The 23,597-nt window shown below is 35.0% G+C and overlaps 1 protein-coding gene across 3 annotated transcripts in view; it reads right to left on the bottom strand.

The window, feature by feature from the left end:
• The window catches only part of Ppfia2 (PTPRF interacting protein alpha 2), a 321,929-nt gene that overhangs the window by 71,052 nt on the left and 227,280 nt on the right, over positions 1–23,597 (bottom strand). For all 3 annotated transcript variants that reach the window (XM_050135586.1, XM_050135584.1, XM_050135585.1), the window contains exons 7-12: positions 16,535–16,756; positions 9,630–9,776; positions 8,512–8,646; positions 4,246–4,329; positions 3,533–3,664; positions 2,359–2,421 (exon numbers count right to left, since the gene is read on the bottom strand). In XM_050135586.1, the coding sequence (XP_049991543.1) occupies positions 2,359–2,421; positions 3,533–3,664; positions 4,246–4,329; positions 8,512–8,646; positions 9,630–9,776; positions 16,535–16,756 (783 nt within the window). The remainder of the gene's footprint in view (positions 1–2,358; positions 2,422–3,532; positions 3,665–4,245; positions 4,330–8,511; positions 8,647–9,629; positions 9,777–16,534; positions 16,757–23,597) is intronic.

Below are 23,597 nucleotides of genomic sequence, written 5' to 3'. Positions count from 1 at the left end.
AATATTCATTGAGTTTCTTTTCTCTACACCAAGTTTAACAGAATTGTGTTGCTTTTTTCTAAATTTATATTAATAAAAAAGACAATTTATAGGTAAAATGCACAGGTAAATTATATTGTTAAGAAGATAATAAAAGAATTATTAAACTACGATATATAGCATGACATTTGAGTGAAGTCCTGAATAAAATAAAAGAACATATTAAATAAGAACATTGTAGATGAAAGTATAGTTGAGGAGACAGGATATAATCCCTGGATTGGTGGTTTATAGACATCAAAGCAAAATATAGGTAGGGTGTAGATTAAGTAAAATTACTGCGAAATGAAGGGAAAAGCACTAATGCATCTTAAAACTCTCTGGCTTATTACTGTGAGAAGGAAAGGGAACAAAAAAGGGAAATCTGAGCGGAGAAGCATCTCTGCACGATCCCTGCAAAGACTCACATGAACTTTGGAGGCAGGGAAGAAATACAACTGTCTGGAGCTCTCCAAGATTATAGACAGAATCACGGGACAGATATGAATGTTACTGGGACAAAGTGGATAGATTTTTACTATATTTTAAATAGAAGTAGCAGAATTCACCTATAGGTTTGACAGAGAAAATTATATAAACACAAGAGTTTGCGATAGTTTCAAATTTGTTTTTGTAACTTGACTAATGGGGGAAACGAGGTTACATATGATTTACTTAGAAGATTGCTGGTAATGTTGGCCTGGTTACGTGGTAGTGGTGCTTGAATGTACATTTGAACAACTATACATGTACTAAGATTAGTGAGTTTGCTTAGCTGTACAGAAAGACAGTCCCAAAATGAAGTTTGTTTTAGGAATACCTTTTCTGGAGATTGACATTATCAAGGACATAATGCATCATAATATGACTTGGAATGTTGGTTGCTTGGGCAGATTGCTACAGCTACAGGCTGGAGTAGGTGTTTGGGGAGTAGGTTTTGAGGATCTTGCCAGGAACCCACGGAACTTTAAATAACTTCACATTGCATAACAAGATCATGTCCAAAATTCACAATCTGGTCAGAACTAGTTCACGACACATGTGCATCTTCAAACAAAATTCTGATGATTCATCTAGTGACCCATCCTTGGTTCCTCTGTGTTGTCCATAGGATCCAAACTCCCCTGGACCACCACTGCCCTTTAAGTTTCTGTAAGAGCTTACTAAAATAAAGCCTTTTTCTGTATACTTTGCTATCCATTCAGCAATAATTCCACGCCATGCTTTAGCTGCATCTGCTATAGTGCTGAATTAAACAGCATATCCTAAGAGCATAGACATTCCAACTCTGTAACTGAATGACTATTATCTTCAAATTATCACAGACTATACTAATAACATCCTATTTCCCATTCCTGTCATATTTTAAGTATCTTATGTATTAGTGTACATATGATAAACCTTTAATTCATTTCGTCCTGCCTTCCTTTTTACCTTCTTTCTACTTTTTACTCTCTCCTTTATTCTTTGGTCCCTTTTCCCCTTATCTTTCACTCTTCTATTTTTGTGTGTGTGTGTGTTTCCAATACACAACTAGAGGATGTATATTAAGCTAATGTTTTAAATGATATTTTTAGGAAACAAGACAAATCAACTAGGATACTATGTATTACTAGTATTAGTATCACAAATTTTAAGAATTTTACAGTCCATACTATGCCAGCCTCTTAAGTCACATTTCCTACAATATAAATGCCTGGTTCTCACCAAACCCTTCTCCTATTTTAAAGTATCACACTTATGCATAAGCCTTCAAAACTAACAAGTACCTATACTCAGGCTGTGTCTGCAGCTCTGTGCCATTGCCTAACTTTATAGTTCCATCCTGCATCCCCAAAGTTGTTTTTTATATCATCAGTGTACTGTGGTCTTTACTACCTGTGCTCACCCTATTTGTTCTTTGTTTCTGCCATTCTGGATCCCAGTTTGTAAGGTAAGCTTCTTCTACTAAATTTTCAATTACCTTAGAAGTAAGACGATGTTAGAAGTATTTAATGGCACTGCTCTTCTATATAATAGACACATTTTTTTTCAGAAATAATGTCTCAGACTACACAAAACCTAGTGAATATATTTTTATTTTGTTTATATGTTATTTATGTAAAGGTTGAGATAGTGATTAATGGCGATTTTAGTTAACACTAGTTGAGTTTGCAGAATACTGGCTTTCAGTGTGTTCAATGTCAAAAATTGTCCAATTTCTATATAAATTTATGCTCTGCTATAAGCATACAAAGTTAAAATAATTTAAGAGTACAACCAAAAATTATTTTCATCACATTTACTTTATGATGTATTCATCAATGTGAATAAGATAACTGGCAAAATGTTTCCAAATACCTTATCATGTAAAGATTCTTCAAGATTTTTTCTGAAGGTCTCTGATTCTTGAATCAAAACATTCTATGGAAAATAAAAAAAGAAAGAAGCAATATGTTGAATATATTTAAATCTGTATATGAATACTTGAGCACTCCAGAACCTCTTATGATTCCTCCCTCAGTAAATCTATTTCCTGGTTTCTATGGAAACTTAGTTTCATTGAAATCTTTAAAGTGACACTCAACCCTTTGCAAAATAAATTATTTATATGAGAAATACTAATTTGCTTTACTTGGGAAGATAAACAGCCTAAATATTACCCTCTGAGCTTCTCAGACTGTTTTTCATGGGAAATAATTAAGCTGTCCTTCAAATGGTAAGTGGTGAGTACCAGGCCACCTATTAGCAATATGCTTTGACTTCTTAATATGTCAATAAATCAAAATTTGCTAACTTTTTGTTAAAATATGATCCCTATTTTTTCTGATTATATATCAATGTAAAATGCTTGAAGAAAATAGTGACTGAAATTCTATTGAGATTCTTGAAATAATTTGTCTTCCTTAGGTTTTGGTGATTATGCTCTGGTGTAGGTCTGGGTTTGGCCACCAGCTCAACATTTGGTTGGTGTGATATTTTCCAGTTATCAATATGACATGCATGATTGTGTATCAAGTTTCAGGCTGAACATAAAAGCAGATTTCTTGAAACCAATGTAGTCGGGATTAGGGGTTCCTAAACGCTCTTCTGCCAACAGCAGTAACCCTCTTACTGACATAACCTCCCATGCATTGACCTTCAGGCCTGGTAGTTAGCAGATTAAACACTCAACAGTTTCAAGTAGACCCATACTCAGTATTTGTCTTTGTCTTCCTAGTATGCTTTTACAAATAGTAAAAAGATAAATTAAACATTTTTTATCACAAATCACAGCATATTATATTTGGTTCTAACAAACATACTAATATCTAATATTTATCATGTGTCATATAGTTATTTATTCAAAACATGATGTTATAATATTTTATTCAAATTCTTGGCTCACTTCCTAAAACTATATCGACTCGTTTTATGCTAAGGAAAGTCAGCTGAATGCCGGACAAAAACCATGATTACCGCAGGATAGAAAAACATCACCAACTAGACAACAGGGCTAAGCATGCATGTGCTTCTCACCCTGTCTGAACCGTACCTTCTCCTCCAACGCGGCCATTCTTTCCTTCAAGTGCAGTTGTAGGCGCTCATTGGATTCTGTCAGAAGCCTGTCCACGGTATCAGATAACCTTTTATTATGTTCTTCATTCATTTTCTCTCTTTGCCTAGCCTTATATTTAAGAAAAAGAGCAAAACATGTATAAAAAAGAAAACACTCACTGCTGTTCAAGGTTAATTTTATGGTTTTGCTGGTTTTGAACTGAATATAATTCTAAGCATGGTTTTGATTAAATTTGTAGAAACTATTTTTTCAAATGCTCAGAACATAACTTTATAATTTTTTTTATTGATTTTTATTGAGCTCTACATTTTTCTCCACTCCCCTCCCTTTCTCTGTCTACCCCTTCAACCTTCTTCCAAGGTCCCCTTGGTCCCAATTTACTCAGGAGATCTTGCCTTTTTCTACTTCCCACATAGATTAGATCCATGTATGGCTCCCTTAGGATCCTCATTGTTATCTAGGTTCTCTGGTATTGTGATTTGTAAGCTGGTTTTCTTTGCTTTATGTTTACAAACCTCTTATGAGTGAGTACAGGTAATAATTGTCTTTCTGGTTTGGGTAACACCACTCAAAGTAAATATTTTCTAGCTCCATGGTTTTTGAACACAGATTCTAATTAAAAATATTTCCTCCAGTGTGCAGTTTGTGGCTTCAAAATCTAAGGATAGAAGGAAAAGCTTCATACATACTCTTTGAAGTTCCTGATTCTTCTCTTCCAGTTGACCCTCTAGGTGTCTCATGCGTTCTTCGATATTTCCATGCCTTTCTTCAGCCTGTTAAGAAATACAGAGAGTGGACCTCGAATGTAAGATGAGTTAATTCCCCCCGTCTAAGTAAACTGAAATAAAATGTAAAGCAAGCTACTACCAATCGCAAACATAGTTTCCAAAAATAAACTTTCTTTAAACAGGCAGCTGAACAGCATTGCTTGAAATGTGTCAGCTACAAAGGCCTGTTCCATTCAAGCATCAGCAAAACACTCAAGTTGTTTATGAGCAGTGAAGTCAGCCAAATGTAACATGCAGACGGTGCATGGTTTGAACACAAACCTGCCATTGTCCAATCTTAAGCTCCTGAAGCACTGAACTGCACAGATGGTCGATTATCAATAAAGAAAAGTAAAGTAATCTTTATAAATGAAAAGAAAAAAAACTTAGATGGATTCTATTTAGCGATAGAAAGTAAAGTCCAGTAGGACTACCTTCCTACGTATGGAGATCATTTCTTGGAGTTTAGCTTCCATAACATATTGATAATCATCGGATGAGGTAGAGGAGGTTGGGTCAGACTAACAGGTCAAGGAAAAGGAGAGGGACAAAGTTGAAAAAATCAGAACTAAAGACACTGACACCAAACAGAACATAGTACAGAAAGCTTAAAATAAAGGTGACAACAGATTCAATACTTTAATAGACAAAATTTCATGTAGAAGGAACTATTCTGATATCAAGTGACGATAATGCTGTGGATGGTTACACATGGAAGACAATGATATGCTCAAATAAAAAGCTGTGGCTCTGAGGTATGAAGGGTTAGTGACAGCTGGCAATGAGTGACTTTCACAAGGTGAGTTAAAGCAACTTTGGAAATGACATGTAATACCTGGAATTATGAGAAACCAAACACTAGAAATCTCTGATAGATGCTGAAACATCTTTATCTTTTGGTTTTTCTCATTACTAGGAAAAAATATGATGTTAAACCTTGCATCTCAAGGAGAATTCTCTTGGCTATGACTCAGGGTATCATATTTGGACATGATAGAAGGCCTCATATGTAGAAATCAGAAGTAAGACTAAGGCCCAGGATACGTTATTATGAGTAAATTCAAACAGGGTTGAGTTTCCTTGGCCACAGTGAGTGGTCCATGAAAAAATGACTCCGGGACACAATGGACATAGTGTCTAGGACACAATGGCTTTATCCACCAGTGTAATTTAAATATTTAAATGAAAATGATGAAAAGTTCTCAACTTATCAGGCAATAATAATGTCATAAGGACAAAAATCTTTGTGAATGCTCAAAAATGATATGAAGGGATCATATCAAAAGAATGTCTGCACTAATTTGTTACTATGGAAACAGAATGGTACCATAGAGTGGATGAAAGCACAGAGCCTCCGTGAGCTAGAGATTGCCTAGTGCCGAGGCTGGTTACATATCTTGCTGTTAGGACACCACAGGCGTAGAGTGTTAATACATGGGACATTGCTGATTGCTGAATTGTATTAGTATGTTATGCACAAAGTACTTCTAGTATCTCGTCAACATTTTAATTATTATTGCAAGTTAAATAATTACAACATCAAAACAATCTTATATCAGTAACACAATTTTAACTCTAGAACATATCCTTTGACATATTATTGTCTCATTTGGAAATAGTGAACCTTATGTTAAACTAATATAGGACTTTATGTAAACATATCATGCAGAACTTAAAAGGAATAGTAACCAGTTAATATGCAGTTATGATATATTACACAATAAATTCTAACTTACTTTAAGGAGTAACATTTAACATTTGTATAAATTATAGCTCATCATTTAGATATCCTGGTATTTCCTATCTCATGCATTTATTTTATAAACATAGATTATCAGAATTTGCTCCCACGGGTCATAGACAAGTTTCCAAACAGAAGCAGCAGTAAAAGCTACCATAATCCTCAAATGCAAGCAAACAAGATTTTATTATTTAAATTTTTAATTCATAGGTTTTAAGTCTAATTAGTTATATTTGTATGTGTGCTTCTGTGTGTGGATTAGTGTATGTGACTGCAGTGCCTCAGAAGGCAGGAAGAGGGTAGCCAGTCAACAGAACTGGAATTAAGGTGACAGTGAGAGCCACCCAGCATGGGTGCTGGGATCTGATCTCAGGTTTTCCATAAGCAATCTCTCCACTCCTTTGTTTTTATACCATTTAAAACTTGCAAGTCCTATTAAGAAAAGAAATACAGAAAAGAGGTTGTTGAAATTGTGTGTCTTAAATTTGTAAGTAAACCTTTGTACTTTATAGTAATATAAGTCATTAAATTAAATAAGTGACTGATTAAGAAGAGTGATATGGATATTTGAACTTCTAGAAGTCTTTCTTTAAAAGTACAATTTTTACATCTTCAAACCTTATCATGTTTCTTCCTTCACTGAAGAAAATGAGAAAACTTTGAGAAAATTCACTTCATACACAAAACACAAGTATTGTCATTTTTAAATTATGTTATTACAGGAACTTTTATTAGTACTAAAGCTAATGAAATACCTCATAAAATTCCAGATGAGTTATGTCCTACTTGAGGATATATGGATTTTAATTAAAGAAATAAATATAACAAATCATAACTTTGGGAGTATAGAATGGACTTTGATTTTTAATTATATATAACCATCAAATTTAGTTTTTATTTATGGGCATTAATTGAGAATTCTTTCTAAAAGTTTTATATCAGCTTTGCCTACTTTGCATATCTTTCTAACTAGATGACTAAAAAAACAGTCAGAATAAATTCAGCTATCATCTCTAAGCAATACAGCGAGCAGATATTGGCCAAGAGTACCAAAATGTATTGCCTTTAGACTTGGGGATAGCACAGTTGTAATGGCTGACACAACTCCAGTCCTATAGGATCAGTCTGCTTTTATTCATCCTTAAAGAGTTCATTTTGGCTATATATGATATAGGGAAATTTCAAATGAGTTAAGGTTCTAGACAAATAAATAATGAAAGAAATCATTGTGAGAAGAATATGAATACAAAATCTGAATGATGATAAAAAAAAGCTGTACAAGAAAATCTTGAAGAGAAAGTTATGGTAGAGACTGGTAAAAATAAAACACACACGTCATTTACTGGTGTGGTCTATGAATATAGAAGGATTTAAACTTAATAGCCTTCCCTTAACAGACTAATGTTTCATCAGGTCATACCCTAATACTCAAAAATTCACCAGGTAATTTGATGATCTCCAGTCCTGCTCATCTTTGTCCAGTTTTTGCTCTCTCATGTGAATATTTCATCTTAACACACAAGAACACTGTCAAACAGTTCACCTTATTCTTTGTTCTTCTCGCAAACACAGTGAGTTTGTGTCCCTTTCTCAACCACTGCACCAACTTCCTGCACCAATTTTGAATGGTCTCTGTTATTGAAGTGTACAAGTTCACATGTTTTGAGTACTTATTCATTGTGTAGCCTGGACCACTTAGAGAACTGCTCTGGTTATAGGAATGTTCAGAATATGTGTGTACCTTTCAACTGACATAAAAGTAAAACATGATTTAGTGACAAAACCAGGACTTTCTGGGTGAAATGGATGTGATTTCTATTGGTCTTGAAGAATTAAAATGTTTCTATTAGAATGGCTTTATGATATATAATATAGAACACTTTTAGAATGTAGAATACATGCTATACAACAACGATACAATACATTATACCCAATCTCATTTTTTCAGAAGAAAACACAATTATAAAAGTAGTTTCATATAACTTAATGACTTTCATCTGTAACTTTTAGACTTCCTTCAGTGTTCACCGTATTACAATATAACCTTATTCAACAGTTAATATATTTTATTGTTCTAATAGCAAACCACTCATACAAAGCAGGTTAAATTGTAGTATTTAATAAATATAGTTTTACAATGTAAATTACATAGTTATTATGTGCAGAAACTACCATAGAAAATTTACTATAGCAATGATGTGAAATTTTGCTTTTCTTGTTAAAGTTTAAATAGAGAAGGAAGTTGTCATACTCATGTTAACAATCGTTCAATTCACTGTAAGAAAGATATATGCCTCAAGGAAACAAAGTGATAATGGACAAAGAAAAGAAAGAGCTGCCTATTGTAAGCTTCACATAGCTTGAAGAGAGTTATCACTGACTCCACTTTGATAGACGGTTATTTTTGCAAACACATCAAGGCTGACCGCGTGTGTTTGCTGCAGTACCTTTGTTAGGGCTGCAATTCTCTGAGCCAGTTCAGCCTCCACTTCTGGCAGAGTTTCGGCCTTTCTCATAGTCTGCTGTAACTTTTGCTCAGCCAGTTCTAAACGCTCTTGTAATTGCCTGTTCTTTTCTTCCATCTGAAACAGGGACAATGAGGGCACCGTTTAAACAGACAAGAGTTAGGTTAGCTAGAGTGAGTCATTTGGACTTTGGACTTTGACAATGTCTCTATATTTAAAATCAGTTATTACCATACTTAACTATGTTAGGTGATGACTGTTGTCATGATTTCATGATTTATTTGGCAATTTTAATTACTGAAATTCAATACAATAAAATAGTAACAATTTCACCATTGGCAGCAAACAGTAAAGAAATTTCTAATGAAAAAGCACTTGAACAAATGGAATATAGCTCAGTATTAATACTCCAGAATACCATTAGAACAAAAAACCTATTTAAAACCATGGTTTTAGACTGGTGTAAGCTAAGGAGTATTGTACACAAAAGGCCACACTCTAGAGATTAGACAAACAACTCTTCTGTAGTGGACAAATAGTATTTTAGGATTGTGTATCATAATCTCTGGTTCAGTTCCTCTAGTATGCTGATGTAACATGAGAACAACCACAAACAACGTTTAAATTATTAGGTTTGTATATTCCATTAAAACTTCATTTTCAGAAGCAGGGAGAAAGCCATGGTTGTTTTATAGACTGATGCTCTTTCTTTTGCTGTAGGTCTAGGTAGACCTTCCAGCACTGACATTTTTGATGTGTGTGACCTTGAGACACAGTCTTGTCTTCGGTTCTCAGAGTATGCAGTAGAATAATTACAGCTAATCAGAAGGTGGAGGCTAGAATTAATGAAGTAATTACAAACAAACTCCTTAGCTTCTACTTCACCTCTAGATCAAAAGCCAGTATTTGCAGCATTATTGTTTTCATATGAGTGATTTCTAGTTTTGTTAAAAATAAACTATAAAATAAAAATTGCTTCATTAATACTATTCTAAGTTTTAAAACATAATCTGCTAAAAAAAACTATTTTATTCTATGCTTTTTGAAAATGATGGGATCACACACAGAGAAAAAGGAAATTCAAAACAGTGGTACTGAACCTGCCGCAAGATGGCTTCCTTGTTTGCCAATTCATTTTCTAGTTTATCATTCATGTCATGAATAGAGGTAGATTCTCTCTGAGCACTGAGGTAACGTTTCTCCAAGGTTGTGATTCTTTCTTCCATATCTTCCTTTTGAGCCATTGCCTGTAAATAACACTGTATAAGTCATGGGCAAGTCTTTGATTTCATTCCCCTCAGTACAAAACACACACAAAAACACTGTTATACAGAGACTCAGACAGATGTCATTTCCTTAGTTAAGTAAAATGATAAGATATCAGAAAATGGCCCTTTCCGAGTAAAGATACAATCTTCAAGAGCATTTTGAAGATTCTGTGTATGCCAGGGTTGGTACTTATACCTTAAAATCCAGTACTTTGAAAGCAGGGGTAGGGAAATCTCTGAGTTCGAGGCTAACCTGGTCTACAGATTGAGTGTTAGGACAGCCAGCAGTACAAAAAGAAAGAAACCCTGTCCCATGTCTTAAAAAACTAAAACTAAAAGACCCCATGCGTCTCCGAGTCTCTTTATAATGTTTTGGTTTTTATTTTTTTATCATAAATTCAGGAGGGGCTTTCAAATATCTAAGAGTAGAAAACACATATTTTCAAGCCTCCTGCTGTAAAATTAAATGGCAGGCAAATTTGCTCATTATAAGGTAGAAACAAATACAACTATGAGCAGAGCCAAAAGCCAGGAGGTTGTCACACTGCTGACATAGTTTGAAAGCTATCTTCAAATGAGGCATCAATACTACCAGAGAGCTTGACAGAAGACTCAGTGACTAAGAACATTTGTTGTTTTTGCGGAGGGCCAGGTTTGGTTCCCAGTACGCATTTGGCAGCCATGTGCCTTCTGACACTCCAGTTCAGTATAATCTGACACACTGTTCAGGCCACTAGTCATGCACAGACAAAGTACACAGATACACGCACACACACACACACACACAAATATAAATAACACATATTCATAAAACCTAATCAGTGCTACTAAGGTCACGGTTATTAGAAGAGCATCTACAGCCAATGATTTCCTCATCTAACATAACTTTAAATAATATATAAACATTTGTTCATATAACCACATGTAACTGTAGTCTTCAACCCTCATCAAGGAAACATCTTACAACAGACACAGACTACTACAGAAAACCTCAACAGGTCAAAATCCAGAGTTTTGAAACCCAGTCCCAATAGAAATATCTACAGAATGATCCTGCAGCTACAACTCAGGGAACAATGCAAGAGAAGGGGCAGAAAGATTGTAATAACCAGAGCATCAGGGAGTTCGCTCCTGAGATTTTGTCTCTTACAAATGCCAGAAACTGCACATGCAAATTTGTAAAGATGACAGCCCAGATGTGAGCTAAAGAAAGATGATGCCAATGGACATGCCAAAGTCAATGGAGAAAAGCTCACGAGGGCTTCACCTTAGAGAAAGAATAGTAGGTAGCTGAGATTATCTAGGAAGTAGGAGAGACAGCCTTTCCCGGGGAAAAGAACATCAGATTTTTTCCTGAATCAAATGACCAACTCTGAAAATAATCATACAAGTAACATTATATAAATAGAGGAGGATATATTAAGGAAATCATACATATCTATGTAATAGATAATAGATATGTGTCTATTAGATACATATACGTAGGCAATAATAAATAAAAAGATGTCAGAATTTTTTTTTTTAAAGTGGGAAGAAATGTTTGGGAGAGTTTGAAGTAAGGAAAGGGAACGGAGAAATGTTGTAATTATGATATTAAGATTTTAAAAAGGAGAACACCATCAGAAATCTGTCTTCCACACAAAGGAAAACCTGAGTGTTTTAAAATGCAGATGGGAGCTGGGGATACAACTTGGATGTAGAAGTTGCCTAGGATGCAGGAGACCCTTGGTTGGTTATTCAGAAAAAATAGCCCAAAATATTATTAATAATAGTTAACATATTTATTATAAAAGAGGGTTTACTGTATATATTTGATCACACCAAATGACTTACAAACTAAGGAAAGGCAAGCCAGAGAACCCAAGGTGTGTGCCTAGAATCCATATGTGGTGGAAGGGGACATCTAGCTATAAGAAGTTGTCCACTGACCTCCACATGTGTGCTGTTATGTTTGATCCCACACAATATTTTCTATATGATAGTCATTATGAGACAATCACTTTGTATCAATGTGTTGTGGCAAGGGTAAGAATCTATAATACTCTCTGTCTTCATTTTCACCTGGAAAATGTTTTTTCTTCCTTCTCTTTTGTGTCAAATATTCCTTACCTTCAGGAGCTAGTAAAAGAATAGTTATTTATGTAATATTAAAATTTAAACACATTAAATTTAGGTCATCTATCATTTTGGCAGAATAATTCAGATAATTTTGTAAAACATCAGTATTTTAGATTTTAGAAAGCCCCCCAAACAATAATCATAGTTCTTAGTGGATAAAAAGATGTTGATTCTCAATCTTTATTTCTATTAATTTATTTGTTTTTATTTAGTGAGTATAATTCATGTTAATTTTCACATATACTTCTAGGAACATTTTCCAATTTCATCGAATAAAAGAAAATTATGAATCTAACATGCATATATAAATTTCTCTCTAAATTCTGATGGCAATATCTTCAGGAATAAGGGACAATTTTTTTTTCTGGGAAATGAAAGTTTGTATGGTATATCCCATGAGTAAGAGTTTCTGTTCCTTGATTTACTTTCATAATCTTTTTTGTTGGATGATTAATAAATACCAAATAATTAGAAAGATTTAGGTGATATAATAGTTCAGCTACTTTATATAGTACCCAGAGTAAAATATACATTCATTAAATAGCTACTTTGTAATTAGTGATTATAAACCTGTCCACATTTAACTGCGCAGGCCCATTCCACACAGTTCACTTAGAGTCAGTGGATGGAGTTTTGCAATAGCATTTTTTGACTTAGTGATTCATGGGAATGATTCAATTTTTAACTTCAGGCTGTGTTACCAGAAATAAATTTTGAATTTACAAGTCATAGAAATAGCTTTTCCCCTGTGTTATTTGGAGAGTCTAAAGAAGAAAGCTTTTTTCCTAGTTCTTAAACACTGTTACATAAAAAGAAAAATAGTATAAAAATACAATGACCCCCCTAACCCAAAGTATATATAACTGGGTTTTATTATATCAGATATAGTTCTATAGTAATGTAATTCATGTCTCAACTAATGTAAATGAGAACTTATATATTAATTTATTTAATTACTTTGCAAATGTGAAAAGAGCTTTACGTGTGATTTCAGAAAGATAAGCTAGCTTCATTCACAAAACAAATATAGCTCAAACGCTTCACATAAAAGTTAAGCTCTCTGGACACATATGAAGAGAGTGAAGTGTTATCTATGTATGTCTAATATCCTCTTGATTAAAAAGTAGAGGGCAAATGCACGAATTACAATTACTTTTTCAATAATTGCATGATGTTTAGCTCCATCTACTTTTAGATTTGTATTAATGCAAAGAGCAGCTAAAATGAAATGTCCTAATTTTTTAATAAAGCAGTTAAAACTATGCTCAGAAACCGTTGACTGCACATTATTATATAACTCAGTTCTGATTTATTAGATTGTCCTTATATACAATGTGAAACACATTTCAATTTGTAATTAAATGGTTGGTTGTTACCCCGTTATCTGAGTTTTTCCTTCATTTATTCAGAGTGTTTTTTTTATTTATGCCATATTGACATGCTACTGTGCTGTAATTCTGAGAGGGTATAAAGGTGAATTATCTTCCTCTTTATTAAGAAATCCACAATACATCAGACTTAATAAGATCAAAATCCAGGGATGTATTACTAGGGAGCAGAGTCTGGACTTGGAGTTTAAGTGATAGGAATTTCACATTATTTTAACTTTTGGAAAAAAATGACAAAAATACTGGCTATTTAAGTGGCCAAAATAATGTATGAAAGCTGCCATTGAGTTATGCAAAACATAACTCTCAACTGAAAGAGAATAAAAGAATTTACTCTGAAGCCAAATATAAGTGACCATGATCCAGGGTTACAGAATTAGATTACTCTTATATTTTTGGTTGTGAGCCTAGCCTTTAACGGCTGAGCCATCCCTCCAGGCCGTTACTCAAATTTCCATGCGAATTTGGTAACAGTCTGATGCTATTTTTTCTTATGAAAGAAAATACTTTTCAAATATGTCACTGGGACATTACATAGGAGAGTCAGAACACAGTAGGAGCTTTATGGAGACGGGCAGGACAAGTGCACTGTGTGCAGGCCCTTCACAGGTCTTTTTAAGAGTGTCACTTTCAACTGTTTCACACCTAGTGTTTACACATCCATTTGCTGCCAGACTCCTAAAACATCTTACAAACTCCCTTTGAAGGGGATAATGGGATTTGCTCCCTTTTCATAAGTCTCAACTGAAATATGGCCACATAGGGAATTAGAAACCTCAAAAGTACAATTATATATTACATAAAAGTTACTTACCCAGGGGAAGACCTAATCCATCAAAATAGATTCTTACTGAATCAATCTCTGGCAATACAGTTGATGCCTACTGTTTGACCTGATTTTTAGTCACCTTTATCTAAGCACAATTTATATTAAAAGGTTATTTTAAAATGTATATTAAGGAAGGGTGAACAGGAGATACAGTAGCCTCTCTGTGATACATAGCCGAACATAAAGTATATGACTACTTAAAATGCAAATAAAGGAACTAGATTTCTGGAACTATGAACAAGAAGAATTAGAGGATGAACAAAAATGCAAATAATAGTAAAAAGTAGACTGAAAAAACTGAGGTCCTATATTCCTTAAATTACACTATTTATTATGAATTTGAGCTATAGGAAGCAACAAAAAGCAAGCTATGTCTATGGCCTCTGAGATTATATGAAGTTGTTTCATTATCAGAATTTCAGTGGAACTGTGACTTCATTCTTCTTTCTCCTTCAGGCTAAGTGATGTGTTAATGAATGCTCTAACTTCACATTTTAGTAAAGGATGATAAGTATCCATTTTCTAAAAAAAACCTTTTTTGATATTATGTGCTCAACAGTTGTGTAGGAAGGTAAAAAAGAGAAACAAATAGGACTCAATGAAGGACATGTTTAGGATAAGGAGGGATGTGTATTGGGGGATTAAAAATTGGAATGAAATATGAAGGAAAGTTGGCACCTATATAAAGCAAGGCCAGGGAACACGTGTTCAAGAGGGGAGCATTTGAGTGAACGATAGAGGATGAGAAAATAAAACCAAGCAAGTCCTACTAGCTTAAGAGTCTACTTTAATTGAACAGAGTGGGCTAGAATGACATGGTGATATTTTTCAAGCTACTTACATGGATTTATTGTTACTAAAATTAGATTATAAAGCAATTAAGAAATTTTAAGAAGAAAAGTAATGTGAACCAATTCATCAGAAGACATAAGCCAAGGGCAGACTACTAAGTAGAGAATTGTATTATCATCTTCAAAGATAATGATTTTGTAAAAAGAGGGAAAGCAGTTGAAGACTGCTTCATTGATTTATAGATTATAGGATTTGCCATGTAAACAAATACAGCATGAAATTGAAAGAAAATTTCATGGAACCACTAAGATTTAGGCCTAAGCAATAATATTGGATGCATGAAATTCTGGACACAAAGTTTTACCAGAAGAATGAGAAAGAAATGAATGCCAAGTTAGTATTGCTGAGATGTCATTTGGAGTTTTAGGTACAACACTGGGGAAGTGAGAGGGGTAAAAAAGGGGGAGGTAGAGAATGAAACTGGGAGTCTATGGTTGATTTGTGTGTGGCTCATTAACCTTTATTAGCTTAAGCAAAGCAATGGAAGACTGAATGGAAAAGACATAATGAGGAAGAGGAAGGAAAACCAACCATTGAAACAGCTGAGGTGAGGGAAAGAGTAAACCGGAGGACATCCATGAGAGATAGGCATGGGACTAGCCCAGAGAAAAACACATTCTCCAAGGACAGAAGAGTGGACATGAACTAGCGCTTCTAAGGACTGAGAATTGATCCATTCATTCAGTAACATAATTAAGAAGATACTTTATTACAAATACTCTTGATGAGGCAAGGGGAGCAAGTGTGATAATATAGCCTCAAGAAAAAAGAAATACATATTTTGAGACAACTAATAGAGACAGATATATTAACTACCTAGCCACATAGAAACACACTTGAAGATACTAAGATATACTTCAAAAGATACTGTACAAGTAGAAAAGGTAAAATGTGAAAAACAAAATTTAAGAAATGGAAAAGAGCTGTATTTTTGAAAGCAAGAAAAATAAGAAAATTTTTCAATATTTATTAGGTATTAGTACGTATTCAGATATTAATGCAATATAAATAAAATATGTTCCTGGATAATTTAATAAATCTAAATCCTTCCTTTCTTTCCTTTTTCTTTTCTTTTTTTTGTAGACAAAGCAATACTAAGAGTAGCAAGAGAGGAATATACACAAAAAAGGAATGTTATATTATACATATGCATAGAATATTCATGAACAGGCATTCAGAGACACAAATAACAGACAAGTGAAAATAATGTTTTTGAGCACTCCTATATAACACAGAAAAGCATGATTCATTCCCACAAGCACAGTTATTCAAATTTAAAACCTTGAAGCCTTGAGATGTCATTAAATCTTTACAAAGACTTTAGAGTAGCTGAGACTTGATAGCAAAGCTTTCCATTCATACATATTTAAAGGGTCAGTAAGTAAACTCTTGCTATCTTACTGAAAGAGTAGAACTAAAATAACATTCCTAATTATGGTCTTCAAGAAGTTACCAGTCACTAGGGAAGAAGATGGAGAAAGATTTTTGGAACAACCTTGGAAAGTCATTCAAGAAGTAAAGACAGAGAACGTTGTTAACCAACCACCTACCTCCCGGATGTCCCTCTGATACTTTGTGTTCATTTCTTCCGTTTTTATGAGGTCCTTCCTTGCTGTCTCTGCTTCCTGTTCCACTTCTCCCACTCGGGAAGAAAGAGCTGTTAAGCGTTCCTTCATTTGGGCCATTTCATAGTTTTGCTTTTCAAGCAGCTCTTGTAGCTCGACTATCTGGCTGGTGTCATCTGTTGAGTCTATGGAGCCATTGGATAGACGCTGGAGAAAGACAAAAGCAGGCCACTTAGGACCCTCTTTATCCTTAGCCCAAATGCATGCGAGGAAAAAAGAGAAACCAAACAGTTTCACAATGAGAAACAAGAATTCTGAAACAAGCTAGTGCTGGAGAAAAACTATTATCTGAGAAAGTCGGTAGTAATATAGAAATAACAACATATAAGAGCTGGAGTGGTGAATAAGCAGTTAAGGACACTATCTTAGTGTCTTCTCTTCCAGAAGAACTGGAAGGGTTCTGCTCACAACTCCATGAAACTCTAGTTCCATCTTATGTTCTCTTCTGGACTGCATGGGCACCCGCACACACATGTTCATAATATATCTCACACATGCACATCATACACAGAGATACACACACAAAGAAAAATAGTGAAATACATAATTTTAAAATATGTCCTGAAGGGTGTGAAAACAAATGGGTAATTTTCAAACAGGGTAACAGAAGCATCTGCACAGCAAGTTTATATGTATATATGAGAAAGCAATATTATATATGTAATTTAGCACAGATCCATATATATGCATATATACATATATGATAAGCATAGTACGCTACTTTAGTCAATAGACAGAGATATAAACATTGTGATACTTTTATTTTTTATTCAAATTCTTTTGAACTTTGCAAGGGTTTTTTTTTCCATTTTATTTTTCCATTCAAGGATTTTATACACTTTATTCGGATTGCATTCTTTCCAGTACCCCAAATCCTCCCAGAAGATCTTGCCCCCCTAACTATCTAATTTCTGAAAACATGGAATTCTTTTGAGTTATCCAATGACTCCTATGAGTAGGGCCTGCCATAGAGTGTGGTTAATATACCCGGTGACACTGAGTTGGATAAAATTGATTTTTCCCTTCCTCAGAAGGTGTCAGAGGCAAATACCTTCCTATAGGACTTGGTGTGAATCTTCTATTCTTAGTGCTGTGCTTTATGGACTGGTTTGATTCGTGCATCTTGCATGTGATGCAAGTCTCTCTGAGTTCATATGTGTGAAAGTCCTGTTGTGTGAGGAAGATGTGGCTTTCCCCTGCCTTCTCTTCCACCTAGATTCCTCAGTATGGGAAAGAGGGTGCAGCTGATAAAGACAGCACATTTAAGGCTGTGTGCCATTCTATATACTGTCCACTTGTGGTTCTCTGTATGATTTACGATATACTATAAGAAGAAGTTTCTTTGATGAGGGCCTTATGATGCAATGATCTATTCACATAGGCATAAGTCATTAGGAATTGCTTTATCAATATGTTTCTTTAGTGGATTAATAATGTTAGATTTTCCCTTAGGGCCTATGATTTATTTATTATCTGATTCTTGGCAACTATTAATGTTAGGTGTTTCTATTTATAGAGTAAGCTTTAAATAAAGAAGTGGCTGGTTATCGCCACAACATTTGTGCCATTATTGCACCAGTGTATCTTGCAGGCAGATCTCTCTTGTAGGTCTTAGGGCTTTTATTTGGGTGATATTGATGATTACATTTATCCTCCTGTGTGTGCAAAGTACATTCCAGTATCGTGAATGCAAGTCAGTCATGGTTAAGCTTCTAGCTGGGGACCAGCGTTATTCCTCCATGTTCAATGACGTAAATATAGGGTGTTTCCCGCAATGGGGACACACTATCAGTCTGCGTAGCGTCATCAAAAGCCTGTGGTGTTTGAGCAATTTAGAGGACCCTTTGGCCAACTCTTGAACAATATGTGATTTGTTACTGGCACCACAAGTTCTGCTTACAGTGACTAGTTAGGGCATTGTCTCCCCCATCATGTAATGTCTTCATTTAAATTACTTTCATAAACTTACATATTTTAGGAATCTTCTACAATGGTAGATTTCCATATGACTTTTCAAAGAGCTTTTAGTGTTAGTTGCCTCTCCCCCATATTCCCTTCTTTACTTAGGTCTTCCGACTGCTCCAATATAGTTCTTTTTTTTTTTTTTTTCCCGAGACAGGGTTTCTCCATAGCTTTGGAGCCTGTCCTGCAACTCCCTTTGTAGACCAGGCTGGCCTCGAACTCACAGAGATCCGCCTGCCTCTGCCTCCCTAGTGCTGGGATTAAAGGCGTGCGCCACCACCGCCCGGCTCCAATATAGTTCTTAAAGTGATAAATAGGTATCTAAAATTACAGTGTTTAGTCTTAATGACACTCATTCAAATAAAATTTATGATTTTGTTAAAAGAACAGAATTTATATGATGATCCCGGTATCTTTGGAAGAGATATAACTCAAAAATGTTGATTTCTAGATTCTAAGGATTTTAAACTTTATATATACTACAGGGAAGTTAGTTGAAAGAAGTTAAATATTTTGAAACAATTATTTTCACTTTTTGAAAAGAATACCTAGAAAGTAGGAGAATCTATGTTTCGAAAGCATCTTACGACCCAATACTTAAAACATTTAAAAATTGGTAGATCAGAGGACTCTAAAACAAGAAAACAACACAAAAGAAAAACATATTAAGGAAATTTACAAGGACCTAGAAAGGCATTTTTCAAAATAAGACTTATGTATGACCAGATTAATGAAAATTTTCTTGGTGGTTAGAAGTCATCAGAGACGCACAAAATAAAGTCAAAGTGAAATATCATCTCATGGTTATTCTAATGCTTGATTTACAAAACTTAGAAGGCCGCAAGTGATAGCAAGAATTTACACTCTCCCAGATGTCCCTGTTTTTCCTTCTGACTATTCTCTCCCATGTATCTACAATAAACCTTTTCTATCACCATACCTCGGAGCAGTCACATCCATTCCTTCTCTTTTTATTTCTTTTTTTCATTCAGTTTTTTATTTTGGAAATCTTCAGAAAAATTGTAGGACTTCTGGGGGTAACAAAGCCCACGCCAGGGTATATTTTCAGTGAGGCTATTTTGTGAATGGAATTCTCAAGCCACTGCTATAAAACATCCCATTAAGGCTAATAATTTACCCTGATTATATAATTCAAGTAATTTTACTATCCTGAAGAAGAGGTGGTACTTGTGACTAGGATTATGCATTACCTTCTATTACTTCTATTGTTAGCTAACAACAATGTAGATTATTTTCTTCTGAACAATAATTTGGCAATTTAAGCATTGATACCACACGATATCCTTTACTGATAAACTTCATTACATAAATATTTACCTAAATTAAGAAAATAATAACTCAGATTTATTTATTTTTCTGTATCTGATTGACACTTGTAAAAAACAGGGAAATTTGCTCTAATATGTAGCAATTATTTAATCATGAGAAACTAATCACATCTTTAATAATATAAAATGGATCATAGTTGACTTATTTTAAATTTGAAATAAAGTACAAATTATATGTTGTAGGCATGCCCTAGTTAGGGTTATCATTACTGTGATGAAATATCATGACCACAGCAATCTGGGAAGAAAAGGGTTTATCTGACTTAAATTTACAAATCCCTGTTCATCACAGAAGGAAGTCAGGACAGGAACTCAAACACGACAGAAACCTTGAGGAGTGCTTCTCGTTGACTTGTCCAGACTGCTTTCTTACAGATTACAGGGCCACTAACCCAGGGTGGTGCCACCCACAAGGGGCTGAGCCTTCCTCCAGCAATCACTAATTAAGAAAATGACCTACAGTCTTGCCTACAGCCGGCTCTTATGAAGGTATTTTCTTAATTGAGATTCTTTCTTCTCAGATGTCTTTAGCTTGTGTCAAGGTGATATAAAACTAGCTAGCACATTTGATGCCTTGTCAAATTAGTACACAAACAATCACTGTAAAGTCACAACCTTTTCTTTAGTGTTCTTCCCTAAGATCACACATTCATATAAACATCACAAATAAAACAAATTACAAACTTAAAAGGGTCTGTAACTTTACAAATCAAGCACTTTCAAAATTCAGTTTTTAAACTAAATCCAAAGTCCCTGGTTAAAGTCCAAAGTCTCCTTTAAAACTAAAGTATCTTAACTATCTGCTGCTATAAAATAAAAAAAAATAATAATAAGTTATCTCAAGAGGAAAGAAAGAGTACACAGAATCAGATCAAGGTAAAACCAAAATTCAACATTATAAATTAATTATTCAGTGTCCAATATCTGAGATTTACTCACAATCTTCTGGGTTCCACCAAGAGGCCTGAGTCCCTTCTCCAGCTCTGCTCTTTGTAATACACACAGGTTGTTTTCTAGGCTGCTGTTCTTGGTGGTCATTCGTGTCTACTCCATACCTGTTGTTATCCTTGGGGGTCACCATAGGGTTCTGGCTTCTCCAAAATGCTAAGGTCTCTGCAGTAATTGTGTTGCTCTTCCATCAATAGCCTCCCCTGGACCTTCTTTAAGGTGCAAAGCCTCAACTCTCTCCATGACCCCTTCATTGCTTGCTTCCCCCAGCAGCACACCTGCTCCCTCCTTCACCAGCTGTCTCTCCTGACCTCTAACAGTGCCAAGCCTCAGCTGCTTCTTCAAGCCTTCAAAGCAACTACTTCCCAGGAGACTGTGTTGACTCTAAGGAAACACCTTAGGAATGCTGGTCTTTTCTTTATCATCACCCATTTCTTGGCTCATTGTCTCAGAAAAGCAGAGGTTGTATGTGAGTGGTTCTGGTCTCCTGATAATCACAGTTTATTATTTTCTGCTCCAGCTGACAAGACTCTACTGATTCTTCACACTAAAGGCCCTGTGAAGTTGTTGCTTCCCTCTAAAACTCCACAGCCAAGGCTCTGTTGTCCGTGTTTCTCTCAACTTTCTTATCTTCCAAGTTCGCACCAAACAGCTTGCCAAGCTCTGAATGGCTTTTCCTGCCCAAAGTTCCAAGTACTTCCATAATCCATCCAAAAATACATAGTCAGGTCTGTCCCAGCAATACCCCGCTATCCTGGTATTGATTTCTCTTTTAGTTAAGGTTTTATTGCTGTGATGAAACACCATGAACAAACAAAACCTGTGGGCACAAGGATTTATTTGGCTTCCACATGCAAAGTGTAGTCAGTCAATGGAGAAGTCAGGATGGGAAGTCAAGCAGGGATGAATCCAATAGGCAGGAGCTAATTTAGAGGCCATTGGGGAGAAGTGCTGTCTACTGGCTTGCTTATCATGGCTTTCTAATAGAGCTCAGTACCATTAACCTAGGGATTAGCATCACCAGTAGTGGGCTGGCCCTTCCCTCATATATCACTAATGAAGAAAATGCCCTCCAGGTTTGCCTATAACCTAATCTTATGGAGGTGTTTTTAAAATTGAAGTTATTTTTCCTCAGATGACTTTAGCTTGTTTCAAATTGACATAAAACTATCCATCCAGCACGAAGCACATTCTGAAGGCTGTGTGTGTGGTATTTTAAGCAATAAGAATATACTGTCAATCCCAAGCTTGTCAGAAATTTAAGGGAAAAAAAAGAGGCTATCCAGGACCACAATGTTTAAGTTTTGTTTATGTTCTTGTCAAAAGAATGAACAAAACTGCAAAAGTTTTCAAGTCATCAGTATCTCAGAATCCTTCATATGTATACCTGCAGGTATGAGGTCTATTCAAGACCAAAACAAGCTATACAGAATTGCCGATTCTCCTAGTTCTGTAGCTGTAACTTGTAAATTAATCTGATAGAAACTATCTTAAAATCTTCCAATGACTGCTTATCTTAGAAGCAATATTTTGAGTAGAAAAAGTATGGAGCCGTGTGTTACATAAAATGAGAAGGTCTTCCGAATTATGAATAATTCATCAGGAAGCAATATTGTCACCTTGGAATCACAGGTTAGTTACACACTAGATGATAGGCTTACTACATGTGATCGCTGGCATATGTATTCTTTGGGCCACATGTCCATAAATGAAACATTTGTTGGTGCATAATTGTAGATGAATGCAGATACATACATATTTGCATATATGTGTGTTAAAAAAGACAAATATTTGAGTTACTTACACCTAAAAGCATGTATCAAATATTTCTTCCATCTTGTAATACACGTACACAAATGTTATTTTATATATTTTCTATTAGTTGCCAGAGTAAAAAAATTGTAATATATATTTAATCTTCATAACCAAATTTGTGCTTTCATAGTTTGAGGAAAATCTACTACTGATGACAATGGCAAAATTTATGTCCCTTTCCTCAATGTTTTCCTGATGCATATACGCTGCCCTAAAGAGGTTGATGGCACACTGACTATCTTAGGGGAGAGAAAAATGTGTTTTTTCACTTTAATGTCACAGACAGCTTATCAAACCATCATAATTGATGTATTATTAACATTCAGCTTAATATTTCAATAAAATATGAGAAGTCTAAAATGATGGGTTCTATATGAAGATATGTCCAGTTGCTGGAAGTCAGGCCTGAAGGTGATCCCTGGAAACTCATCTGGGCTACTGAGCTTCCTTGGCACCGAAGGAAGAAGACTGACATGCCCCACTGTCTGTTTCAGCAGCTTCAGCCATGAAGCACTTGCTTTACACTTCATCAGGAATCTAATGCGACCTGCTCTGTCATTGCATCACGTCTTAATCTCCGGGTTTTAGAGCCTCTTGGCACTTCCAATTACAACAGTTTAGCTACTTAGCTCATGTGCTCTTAATACCTAAGGAGATTTGGTGTCCCAAAATATAAAGTGTTACAGGCAAACAAGTAGATTCTCTTGAGTTTTAAGCACAGTTTATGCAAATATTTCAGGAATTTTCATCTAGTTTCAGAGCCTCTTACAATTTATGCTTCTCATCTTACATTTGAAACACAGAAACTGTATTTTGGTAGTGGCGACACAGACCACTTATATACCTTTCCTGTGTCTAAACTGCATTGCAAAGAAAAATTATTTCTTTCTAAAGGTGAGTGAATGAATGAACCA

This window comes from Alexandromys fortis, unplaced genomic scaffold (assembly GCF_014885135.2).
Source record: "Alexandromys fortis isolate MF-2015 unplaced genomic scaffold, M_Fortis_MF-2015_v1.1 scaffold_24, whole genome shotgun sequence".
NCBI lineage: Eukaryota > Metazoa > Chordata > Mammalia > Rodentia > Cricetidae > Alexandromys > Alexandromys fortis.
This window is presented reverse-complemented; position numbering and strand designations above follow the sequence as displayed.